We start from the raw sequence: 13004 nt of genomic DNA, 5'->3' as shown, positions 1-13004 counted from the left end.
GTGGGGCACATATAATATAGTGTTTCCGGGGTCCCGCGCAAGGGTGGGAATATTCTAATGCTTATGACTATTGATGAGGATCCCCTGGAAGAATAAAAAAAATATATATATATATATATATATATATATATATATATATATATATATATATATATATATATATATATATATATATATATATATATATATATATATATATATATATATATATATATATATATATATATATATATATATACACACACACACACACACACACACACACACACACACACACACACACACACACATACATACATACATACATACATACCGGGTCTGGTAGCTCAGTGGACAAAGGCGTCCGCTGCAGGGACCTGTATTCAACCTCATGGTCACAGTTTTTTTTGTTGCTCTAGCCCGCCCCCTCCCCCACTGACCCCGCCCCCACCTGTGCAGCCCTCGGACACAAACCACACTGTAAATTTGGCCCCTGAGAGAAAGTTTGTGAGTACCCATTCCCTAAAGTATATGCTGAATTGGCTATACCCAATTGGAGATGGCTAACTTGCATGTAAGGCCTTAGTAAATGGAACTCTGGTACCCAGGGCATGGAAGCTAGAGGGGTAACCCTGGGTTGTGACACCCTGGAGGTCCGTGAAGTAAAAAGAGCCCCCAGTCCGCCATTGCAGACCGGAAGAGCAGTCTTGCAATGCTAGCCTGACTATGCCATTAAAAGCAATTTCAAAGCCGTCACTTCCCTGTGCACATAAGTCCCCCTCTGGCAGGCCGCCCAAGTCTTAAATGCAGGGTGCAACATGACACAAGCAGAATATATACTGTACATGCCCTGACAGCAAAAAAGCACAAACCATTGTTTTACTGCAGACAGACATGTTAGGAAAATTGGCGAGTAACAAGGTTACACACTGACGCTTAAGCTGTGCTAACTCCTGAATGGTGTGATCAAAGTGGGCACTCCAAGGTATCAATCTACTTGTTACATTAAGCCAGATTTATATCTCAAGTCGAAATTAATGTTACTTGTTGCAGTGTGCCGCTTTAGCAAAGCTGTCACTTTGCTGGCTTTAAACTCCTACACCTTCCCCGGCACACATGGAGTCTGCTCCACGAGATATCCATCTGCCTTCCTGGAGAGAAGTGCTAACGACTCTCAGGAAGGAGAACAATGAGGGATTGCAGGCCGGGGAAGTGTCACATCCCTCCTGCAGGAAGCCACTATGGTGTTAACCCCAAAAAGCAGGCTTCAAAGGCGAAGCAGACTGTGTAGAGCAGATGTGGGACACCAGGGGGGAGGGCTGCCCATTATTGAGGTAGACAGGCTACCATGGGGAGCAAAGAGTGAACACCAGTTGCCAAACCAGTTTCCCCAGGGATGTGTAATGAGGTAGGCACACAATAGGGTGGGCTTGTGAATTCTGTACACCAGTAGAGGGGTCTTGCCATCTTGGAAGCGGTAGAATAGGTGTATCCCGAGATAGCAACATGCTGCACTCCATTGGAAGTGGTCATAAGGTGGGAGGGAACATGGTAGCCCACTGGCTATCAGTTCTGGGTACAGCTAACCTTAAAGTTGTTGTCTTAGAAGTAGCTGGCGAAATTCATAGGTATATGAAAGATCTGCCACATTGATACCTTCTCCAGCATTGGCCTCTACTCCAAGAATAAGACTCCAGATAAAATATCATGCTGCTAAAAGAAATGTGGGATAAAGAGAAAACCAGGAATGTCAGAGCCAGGGTGCACTAACAACTTCTGGATTTCAGGTTTGCTTAGTAATGCTTGTTCTAATGGAGAATTGCTAGCTGAAGCTGGCGTAGACTTCCAGTGAAGTCACCCTTTCATACATGGCTTTAATGCATTATTTTTTAACTCCATCCTTCTATATTAGGGTATTAAATCAACCCCACCCTGGTGCGAAATATCTTACCTTATGTTCTATAAATCCACCAAGTCCTTAAAAAGATATAGAACATGAAACAACTTTGGTAAAACTGGTTAAGAGATAAATCCAACAACAAACTTTCTTTGAGACCAGGAGACATCTGTATCCTCTGCACAGTACAGGGGGCAATTTTGGTGGCAGTGAAGCAACAAAAGCGTCCTGTGGCCAAGGTAAGTGATGTATCGAATGATGAGCAAGGAAGTCCTCACCACAAAATCACTGCTCAAAGGGGAATATAAGCAATGTATCAAATCTCTGGTAGGAGCACTTCACTGTCTGGCTGACTTTCCTGTAAATCCAAACATACCTAGAGGCTGCCAAGCAAACCAAGACAACTTAAACAATTGGTGCACTGGCTAAGTTTTGACTATCACTAAACACCTGGCATCAGCACACAATAAAGAAGAAAGCAGCCTTCTGTACTTACTTCTCCATCTGGCCCGATAGTAGCAGGAAGCCCTTCCGCGTTCTCAGACTTCTAAAACAGAAAAGAAAAACCTGTCATGAATGAGAACGATCAAGTAGTACTAGTTAGAGCTTGGTGAGAGGGTAAGGCAGATTTAATTATTACATCAATCATGATCAGGGTTCTGGGCCCACAGAGATACACCTTGTATCTCCATATATGTGTTGAAAACAGTGATAGCACTTTAGAGACTTCAAATTCTTTTCTCTACCTACAGAACTAAATTCTGTTGGCAGAGAACGAACACTGTTGTACCCTCACCTTCTTTTTCTTCTTCTTTTTTTTGTCCTTCAGCACCTGTGCAGCTTTATGCTGCCGCACCAAATCAGTCAAGTTGGCCACATACTCGTCTGTCTGCTGCAGTAGGTAGGCCAGTCGCTTGTCCTTCTTCTGATCAATGAGTTTTCGGTACCCCTCTTCATCCTCAGCCTGTGGAAAACAAGAGCGGAATCACCATCAGATTACTGAGCTCTCTGCTGACAGTCTCAGCACAGCACTGCTGATTCTCTCCATCTAGAAGAGGATATGGGGAGAATGATTCCTAAAGAGGGAGCAAGCAGCACCAGATTGGGAGAGAAATTGACGTATGTGCACTGCACATATATGAATGATCTCAGACACAAACTGCAGTCAGCCCTGTGCAGGAGCATACCCCAAACCACTGCCTGTATTACAAAATGCAGTACCTGTACTATTGGTTCTGAAGTCAAGTCGCATATTATTTGATGAATTTTAACGCCATGATTGCACAAAGAATGTTCAATAGTTTAATGTCTCTGTGGCTTATAGGTACAGTTTGCAGAGTCATCTAACCCATCTGCAACAGAAAAAAACACCATGATGGAGGTTAAAACAGTGGTGGACACTATCCTAGTTCAACGAGTACAGAGGAGAGCCTCCCTCACAGACCGCTGACAAGTTGTGAGTCAGCCACGTTGTTCCCATAGCTGTTTGAAATACAATCTTATGCTGGCAACGGCGCGGGGGAGGTATGGATGGGGTGAAGTTTCTGGCTAGGGGGACAACAAAAAGGTGTTAAGCTGCTATTAGGAGTGGGCTACGAGAGGTTGGTAAGGCGTACTAACCACCCCCTCTGTCCTTTTTATAACACAGTAGGGCGCACCTTCACAAGGGATGTACGCAGATCTTGGCTGATCTTGCGCTACTTCGTCTAAGGCTTGCTGAACATACACTTCTTTGAAGGGGAGTTGAGGATTGCTGAACATACATGTCTTTGAAGTGGAGTTGTAGTCAGACTCCCACAGCACATGGTGGTATGTTGTGTGGTCCCCAATTCCAAATCCCTTTCAGCTACCCTTAAAGGTATGAACACTAACATGACCTCCAACTAAACGCATATAGCCCCAATCATTTTAGGAGATGTAAGTAGTATATGTAGTTAGACTCCTTCAGGGGGTTTGCTAGTATCCTAAAGGATTTGGATAGGTCACTTGACCCACTTGTGTTGCGGCATGCTTCATCATAGGTGGCATCCCCACTTCTCAGTGGACTTAACTGTGTATATCCAACAAACAAGTGGATAGATCACGCACTGTATGTTATCTGATATCCAATCCTCTTTTATTCCTACATAGGGTACGCAATTATTAAAGGAATAATTCCTATGGGCATACCCAAAGGTATTTTTAAATATACCTGGGTTCTCGGCTTTACCCAGTATCAATTTCTCAGAAAAGGTTATCATACCTACATCGGCGTGGGTGGGTCACCTATGATGTAATGCATTGGTGTGAAGAGATCCTCTTGTGTTCTGAGGACCTCAGGACTAAAGTGGATTTCATCCCCCGGGCAGCAGTGCTCCGGGTGGTGCGTTTGCAGAGTGGTATAAAAAGTGGGTGTGGCCTGGGTCCACCTATCAGCAATCCCACTATCTGGGACATACTGGAGGTATTAGGTAGTCTAGTTGGCCCCTAAGGACCCCCAGGAGCGAAGAGGACTTTAATCCCCATCTAAGAGCGTGCCAGGAAGTGCGTTTGCAGAGTGGTGGGGAAAGGGGGTTGGCCCTGTTTTGTGACTTTAGCAATCCTGCTGTGTGGGACTTACTGGAGGTAATAGGAGGGGTAGTTGGCCTCCAAGGTTGACCTTGAGGGTCAACTACCCCTTCTGTTACCTTCATTAAGTCCCACACAGTGGGATTGCTGAGAGGTCTTCGGAGGCCACGCTCACCTTTCTCTACCAGTCTGAAAATGCGCCTTCTAGAAGAGTACTGGTTAGGAGATGTAGTCGATATTACTCATGTGGGACTTTAGCGGCCAAGTATCCCTCCTGGTACCTCCTATAAGTCCTACACAGTAGAATTCCTGAGTGCTGGTCGGTGGCCCAGGCCCAGGCCCATTTCTGAATCACTCTGCAAACGCGACTACTACGTTATAGTTAGAAATTAACATTTAAAAAACCTTAGAAATACACTGAAAGAAAACATAGGTTTCAGGGACGTTATAGTTAGAAATTAGCATCTAAAAAACCTGTGAAATTCACTGATAAAGCCATAGATTTAAGGGACATTATACCAATTGTTTTTGTATAAAAATATTCTTTTAGTGATTTTATTTTTCTAGAACTAAGCAAGCCTGGGACAGGTACGTGGTAAGTGCTCTGCAGTAATGATACAGTTTATAAACAGTCTGTATTACAGTTGTATTTTGGTTTGATTACAGTAGAACTACTAGTAATACAGTGCTTTGAAACTTTGCACATATACTTTTGTAGGAAACTGGCTCTGTATATACCATACCAAAATGAGGTATAGTGTGCAGAGAGTCCAGTGGAACCCCAAAGGTAGGTTGAAGTAAAGTTAGATAGCACCTTACTCTCTATTTGTGGTGGTGTGGTCGAGCAGTAAGGCAGTATCAGAGGACAATGTTAAGCACTTGTTGTACACAGTCAGCAAATTAATTCACACACTCAAAGACTGAACTTCAGACCAACTGTTTTTGTATAAAAAATATTCTTTTAGTTATTTTATAGAACGAAGCAAGCCTGGCACAGGTAAGTGATAAGTACTTTGCAGTAAATATACAGTTGTAATTAAGTTGAAGGTGAAGTTGAGGGAATTTATAGGGCGCACGTATGCCAGAAAGGTTTCATGGCGCTAAATCGATCCGGCAGCAGAATAAAGCAACAATTAGACCGCAAAGGCCCTAGTGAATAACCAGGTCTTCAGACATTTACGGAACTCCAAGTATGAAAGGGTGGATCGTAGATTATCGGGAAGGGAGTTCCAGAATCGAGGGGCCTGGAAGGAGAAGCTCAACCCCCCATGTTTCTTCCTAACAAAGCGTGGAACAACCAAAAGGTTCTTGGAAGAGGACCGAAGGTTTCTAGAAGGAGTGTAGATTGTTAGCCTTGATGCTACATAAGAAGGAGCTTAGCCCGCTAATAATTTGAAAATATGACACCCCAGTTTAAATAGGCATCTATGAGCAACAGGTAACCAATGCAATTGCCTCAGAAGCGGAAGAGCATGATGGTATCTAGACCGTCTATGAATCAGTCTAGGGGCCTGATTTTGAATAAGCTGTAGCCGGCGCAGTTCATAGGCGGGAATACCAATGTAAAGATAGTTAGTGTAGTCAACCCGAGAGATGACTAGGGCTAGAAGGATAAATTTGAGAGCATCAGAGGTAAAAAAACGGGAAACTTTACGAATAGTCGGAGGCATAAAAAACAGGACGAGACGACCATACTAATCTGGGCATGCATCGAGAGGTTGTCACTGATTTTAATGCCAAGACTTTTCACAGACTTCGTAGGGGAGGGGGCAGAGCCAAGAGAAGAAGGCCAGAAATTGGGAGTCCAGGGATTGGATGGGCCTCCGATCAGGACTAGTTCCGTCTTGTCGGGATTTAACTTAAGATGGTTTGTGCTCATCCAGTCCTGGATAAATATCATAGTGTTCTGAAAATGAGAAGTAGAATCAGGAGAAGAAGAGAAAGTGAAAATGAGTTGAAGGTCCTCAGCATAATTAAACACTGTGACCTCCCGGTGGCGTAAAGCAAAAATTAGGGGACAAATATAAAGATTAAAGAGAAGAGGGGAAAGAGCAGAGCCTTGGGGAACAAAGGCAAGTTACTGTTCGAGGAAGGGAAGAAAAGGAGGAGAGCTGAACCGCCTGTTGACGGTTCTCCAAGAAAGAAGAGACCCAACTGAAGGCAACATCAGAGATGCCAGCACGTTGGACACGGTCGACCAAAAGATGATGGTCGGCCGTGTCAAAGGCAGCGGATAAATCAAGAAGTACAAGGGCCTGAGTAGATCCGTGGTCAGCACTAACTCTTAGTTCATCCAAAACTGAGAGGATGACTGATTCCGTAGAGTGAGTGGGACGGAAACCAGCCTGATGGGGATCAAAGTAATCAGAGGCCTCAATGAAGGAGCTAAGGCAATGAGTTACATATCTCTCCAATACTTTACCTAGAAATGGGAGTAGGGAGATAGGTCGAAAATTAGACGGGATAGTGGGATCTGCCCCAACCTTTTTCAGAACAGGAACAATTTTAGCTGATTTAAAAAGATTAGGGACAACGCCCAAAGCCAATGATTTGTTAAGGAGAGCAAGAGGGGGGTCGGAACAAAAAGAAAAGATCTCACGAAGATTGTGTGAGGGGCAGCTATCAGTGGGAGAACCAGATTTCGGAGAGCTCACCAGACTGAAAAATCTCTGTCGAGATGGGTGGAAAATGCGTAATGGTGTGTGTACTAGGAGAAGGTAAGGGAGGGTCACAGGAGGGAGAGGGAGGAGATATATGCAATTTAATAGTAGAGATTTTAGCAAAACAGTAGTCGTGGAGTGAGTCACAAAGGTCCTGAGAGGGAAGAGGTTTGGCAGTGACTCGATCAAGTTTAGAGAAACTGTTAAGAATGGAAAAGATTTCCTTAGGCTTGTTGGGGGAAGATAGAACCATTGCAGAAAAGTATTGAGTTTTTGCTGTACGAATGTCATTTTTATATTCCCTAAGTATAGTGGAGTAAATGATTTTGTCGGAGGGATCATATCGCTGTCGCCACTTTCGTTCTGCCTGTCTAAGCTGAAGTTTCTTTGTATGGAGAGAGGAGGGAAACCATCTTTGCGTATCATGAGATTGTTTAGTTCGAATAGATCTCCAGGGGACTAATTCATCACAGGATGAGGTAAGCCAGGAATTAATGGCCAAGGCCTGATCGTGAAGGGAAAAGTCTAAGTTAGTTAGACTAGAAGCAGAAAGCGAGGAGCAAAGGGACTTAATGTTCACTCGCCCCCCAATTTCTAACTTTGATGTTAGTAGGTAAGGGATTTCGGATAGAGGGGTTTAACGAAAGAGAAAACGAGATCAAAAAATGATCAGACCACAAGCAAGGAAGAACCGAGATTAAAGAAATATCCAAATTGGCTGACCAGATTTGGTCCAATATATGACCAAACTTGTGGGTCGGTAGATTAACAAGTTGTGTCAGGTTCATATGAGTGAGTAAATCAGTAAACTCCTTGGAGTAAGAATCCTCCAAGGGGTCACCGGGCCAGTAGTTGAAATCACCTAAAATCACTATACGTGAGTTGTTGACTATCAGATTAGCGAGAATCTCACCCACTAAAGAAGGGGTGGTAGGCATGGGCTGGGGAGGGCGATAAAACAATACACAAACCAGCGGGGGAGAGACAGAATTAGTTTTCATCACTAGGTAGTCAACCGCAGAAATAATCGGGGAGGGCATTAGAGAAAATGACCACCTCGAGTGGATGATGGCGGCCACACCGCCCCCACTTTTACCAGTCACGCGATCTGAATGTAAAAGATAATAGTTTTGGGGGGGGGCAGCTAAAATATCTGGTGAAGACACTGGGGTGAGCCAAGTTTCAGTGAGAAATAGACAATCAGGTTGAACTTGGTCAAGGAAGCAAAACGTCTCTAGCTAGTGTTTTGCTAATGAGCGTGTGTTAAGCAGGCAGGCCGAGAAGACCACGGGGGAGGGGTGGACAGAAGAGGGGACTGTTAATAAATTCCCACTGTCCTTAGGGCTGGGGACTAAGGTAGGGGGGTCAGGGAGACAAAAGAGACCCAAAGTTTCAAGCTTGGCCTGTGTCTGATAAGGAATTGACCACATACCTTGGTGCGCCATTAATTCTGAGGAGGCGTAAGTTAATTTTTGGGCAGCATCACGGGCCCCTGGCCATGGCTGGGCGCAGACGGGCTTGCCTTTGGCGCGCCTTCTGCACGTGTCCGCTAAGCGACTAGTATGACATGTGGGCTTTGTAGTCCACCAACGTGACGACTCAGGCAAAGCTCCGCCCCCCTGGATCCGATGGAAAGAGGTCAGGTGACTCGTTTCCTCACAGGCCCTCCGCTCGAACGGGAAAACCCGGCGTCGGATCAGGCTGTGACGAAGAGGCACCAGTAATGAGGAGGGAGCTAAGCCGGGCAAAAACAAGTGAGTGAGCCAAGCGTTTAAGAACACAAGGGCTGATGAGCGGATAAACAAGAGAGCTCCGACTTATGCACTCCGAGTGAAAACAATTGAACAGGGGCAGCTGAGTATGTAGGCAAAGAGACTCAGACTTATGCACCGCATGAAGATAAAAGTATGTTAAAAAAGTTTAAAAAACGATCAAACACAGCAATTTCTTTAAAAATGTTGCCACACAGCTTGGCAGGAATCAGAGTAGCGTTGAGTCTTAAGTGTGGACTTTAACGCTAGTTGCTCACTAAATAATCACCAGTGGTCTGCGCGCGTCCCGTAATATGTTTGGATCTGTAATAGTAAATGTACTTTAATTTGATTACAGTAGGGTTAATGATATTGCAATGCTTTGTAAATACAGGTCATAGTCTTGAATGGGCTTTTCAGTAAAATACCAGGTAAGTTACTTTTTAGATTACTTTTCTTGCACAGTGCAGTATGCCTGGATACTGCACTGGGATATTTCCTGTAAACAGGTAACTAAAAGCGTTTTTGTTAGTACAATTTTAAAGAATTTCATTAGTGTTTCCAACTCCACACTTTTCATAGAAAAACAGTCAATGTTATCCTATGGAGGAAAATAGTGTTATCGGTTTTAAGGTAAGTATTCGGTTGTGGGAGTTGGTGTTCAGGGGTTAGACTCAGGGGTCCCCCAGGGTCAAGGAAGCACTCTTGTTACATCATCAGCAGCACTTGGGCGGCCGGGGGCAGAGTGCTGAGGCACAATGTTACCTAATGGGGCATAGAGGGCCTCCAGTTGCCACAAGGTTGTGGGAGCATAGCTCCTGGACTTAAGCTCAGGGCAAATGGAGGTTCAAGACAGTACAAAAGGTGCACCGTCAGCGGCACTGGGGCAGCCGGGTGCAGAGTGCTGTTTTGGCATTGGGCTTTCAATGGGGAGTCTCCAGTTTGCAAACACACTGCAGGCTCGGCTACGAAGGATTCTGGGTGAGGCCACCACTTGGTGAGGTAAGTTGGGATGCAGGGGCTTGGTTAGGCACAGTTGGTTGGGCCACCCAAGGCGGTGTGGCGCCGGGTGCAGGGGTGCCTTTTGGGGTCGGATCTTCTTAACCGCTCCGGGTCGTGGTTGGGGAGGAGGGGGGACCTTCTGGTTTGAGGCTGCAGGAGTCGCCTGGAGGCTTCAGGCAGGTCAGGGGTCACCTAATCTCGGGTCAGGATCGCCGGGGAGACCTTCTCGTGGTGTTGGGCTACTCGAATTAGGGCAGTGGGCGTCGGGTGCAGAGTGGTGTAGACTTGCGGACTTTGCCGGACCTGGAGTCTGTGAGTGAACAAATCCCGTGTTCACAGGAGACAGTCTTTTCTTTTGAAGGCCGGGCAGGTCCTCAGGGTTCTTGAGGCTGCAGGACACACCGCAGTTTAGCTTCTGCAGGTTCGAGGTTTGGACAGGCCGGTAGGGCTGGGGCCAAGTCAGTCGGCGTGCTGTTAGCTTGGGCACAGCTGTTCAGTCCTTCTCTTCTTCTTGTAGTTCTTGTCGGAGGAAGCAAGGTTCAGGGGTGCCCCTAAATACTAGATTTAGGGGCATTACAGGTAGGTGAAAAGGTTGGGACAAACGGTCCCTTCCCTGGGGTGGATACATAGCCCCCATTATGCCATCCTCCAGTGTAATGGGGGGCATATGCCTCACCCTGGTTGGCTGGGTCCCCCATCTGCAAGATGGCGGGGACTGAGAGTTGTACTCCACCTTGCCTACCCCAACTGAGGGGTGGAGTTGGCAGAGGTGGGCACACCTCCCTTCCTCACTTGGTTTTCCAGTCAGTTCTCACACCCAAAGTGGGGGTCAGAACCTGTGAGGACCAGTTGCTGAAGGCAGCAAAAGGCCTGGGGAAGCTCACAAAGGCGGCAAGCCTTTGATGCTTCCCCTCTGTGGACCCTGAGCATCCTGGAGGAGGAGGCTTGGCACCTCGTCCCAGGATGGGCATTGTTTCAGGCCCCCGAGAGCAGCAGGCTCTCGACCAAGGGGTCCAGAAACATGTCTGGAGGTGGCAGTTGAAAGCAGACACTCAGCCTGGACACTAGTGGTAGGTTAATTTTACAGGGGGCCCCTCTAAAAAGCCCTCTTTGTGCATGTTTCATTAAATCCCACACTGGCATTAGTGTGGGTTTAATGTGCTGAGAAGTTTGATACCAAACTTCACAGATTTTAGTGTAGCCATTATGGGCCTGTTGGGTTTGTAATGACAGACTCCCAGCACCATATATTTTAATGGCAGCACTGCACTTACAATGTCTAAGAATGGACTTAGACACTGTAGGGGTATGGGGCTCATGCACCTGTACACTCACCACTGGTATAGTGCACCCAGCTAGAGGGGTAACGGGTCTATACCAGGGCAGTGGGTTGTAGGCATGGCACACAGGGATGTGTGCCATGTAGAATCTTCACTTTGTTCTGCACAAAAACACTCAGCCTGCAAAGGCAGTGTAGGATTGTAATGGTACAGGGCCTCTAAGTACAATAAGTGCTGCAGCCCTTAGAGGTTTTTTCAAGTCACAGTGCCCTGGGTACCTGTGGTACCATTTACCAGGGGCTGAAATTTACCAGGGGCTGACCTGTGGCCAGAGATGCCAATTGGGGTTTGTTTTCAATGCAGTTTTAGGGAAAGAACATAGGCCCTGGGTACCTGACTGGCAGGAGCCCAGGGCACACTCAGTCAAAACACACTCAGTCAAAACACATCAGCAGTTCAGCAAAAAGTGGGGACAACCATGCAGAAAGAGGGCACTTTCTCACACACTGCACTTGTGCAGGGCACATGTAAGATTTCTGTGCTCTGATTGTGAATCCCAACTAATGAATGTATAGGCATTTATATAGCGCACTACTTACCCGTAGGGTCCCAAGGCGCTTCGACCGCTGCGAAACCCTTCCTGGCTTCCCTGAGAGATGGTCCCTTAATGGGTATCTCCAGGGTGAGACCAGGCATCCCCGGCGGTCTGGTGGGGCCGTTAGTGAAGATGAGGCAAGCTAATGCCCAGAGTTGCCGAGTGTGATCGCTGATCAGAGTGGGCACCGAGGCGAGAGAATTATCGAGTCCGCTGACCCTGGTCCAGAAACCTGCCGCGCCGGGAATCGAACCCTGGTCTCGGGCCGTCCTCTGCTCTCGGGTCTGCCGCCTCTAACCAGTGAGCCACACTACTTCACTGAAGTAGGTGTACTGTTGCCAGAGTGTGTAGTATAACGTTCTGGTAAGTGCCCGCTTTGATAAGCCAGTCGTCTAGGTAAGGGAAGACATGGATACACTGTCTCCTGAGATGAGCAGCTATAACTGCAAGACATTTGGTGAACACTCTGGGGGCTGTGGTGACGCGAAATGGAAGTACCTAGAACTGGTAATGTTTGCCTGCTATCACAAATCTGAGGTATTTGTGATGAGCGGGATGAATTGGAATATGAAAGTAGGCGTCCTTTAGATCTAGTGTAGACAAAGTTGCCTTGCTGTGTAAGGGGAAAGTACTTGTTGAAGAGTCACCATGTGCTCTGACCGTATGTATTTGTTTAACTCACTGAGATCTAGAATAGGTCTTAATGAGCCATCCTTTTTGGGAAATAGAAAGTAAGAACAATCGTTACTTACCTGTAAACAGGTGGTTCTCCAGAATTGGTGTCCTTCATAGATTCACATGCTTGAATATTCCCAGTCGTCGAAGTGGGAGCCCCACGGTAAATAACATAGCAATAAGAAACCAAAAATATAATAGAGGTTTCAAAACAAGAAATACTTTTAAAGTATCAGGATTAGAATTAACACATAGGAATACATAGGAAAAGAGAAAACACCTTATAACATATCCATGTCATTATGTTACCCAAACTATAGCCAATCAGGCGCAAGCACCCCTCTTGAACCTTCTCCTCAGAGGCTCAGGTCCTCAGTATTTCGTAGCACAGGAGTGACAAAAGAGTCTATGAGGAGAAGCGAGCCTCTGAGGGGAGGTGGGTGGGTCGCATGTGAATCTATGAAAGTCACCAATACTGGAGAACCACCTGTTTACAGGTAAGTAACAGGTAAGTAACAATTGTTCTTCTCCAGTATTAGGGTGTCTTTCATAGATTCACATGCTTGAATAGAATAGTGAGCAGTAGTAGTCAGCCTTAGGCTCGAACAGCCATGCATA

The 13004-nt window shown here is 46.1% G+C and overlaps 1 protein-coding gene across 1 annotated transcript in view; it reads right to left on the bottom strand.

Moving 5' to 3' along the window:
• LOC147662823 (SWI/SNF-related matrix-associated actin-dependent regulator of chromatin subfamily A member 4) overlaps nucleotides 1-13004 on the bottom strand; it is a gene marked incomplete at its 3' end in the record, with an annotated part of 317340 nt that overhangs the window by 183029 nt on the left and 121307 nt on the right. Inside the window, exons 10-11 of the mRNA XM_086950887.1 lie at nucleotides 2673-2840; nucleotides 2373-2423 (exon numbers count right to left, since the gene is read on the bottom strand). Coding sequence (XP_086807013.1) covers nucleotides 2373-2423; nucleotides 2673-2840 — 219 coding nt within the window. The remainder of the gene's footprint in view (nucleotides 1-2372; nucleotides 2424-2672; nucleotides 2841-13004) is intronic.

The sequence above is a fragment of the Lissotriton vulgaris genome, unplaced genomic scaffold (assembly GCF_964263255.1).
Source record: "Lissotriton vulgaris unplaced genomic scaffold, aLisVul1.2 SCAFFOLD_828, whole genome shotgun sequence".
Lineage (NCBI taxonomy): Eukaryota > Metazoa > Chordata > Amphibia > Caudata > Salamandridae > Lissotriton > Lissotriton vulgaris.
This window is presented reverse-complemented; position numbering and strand designations above follow the sequence as displayed.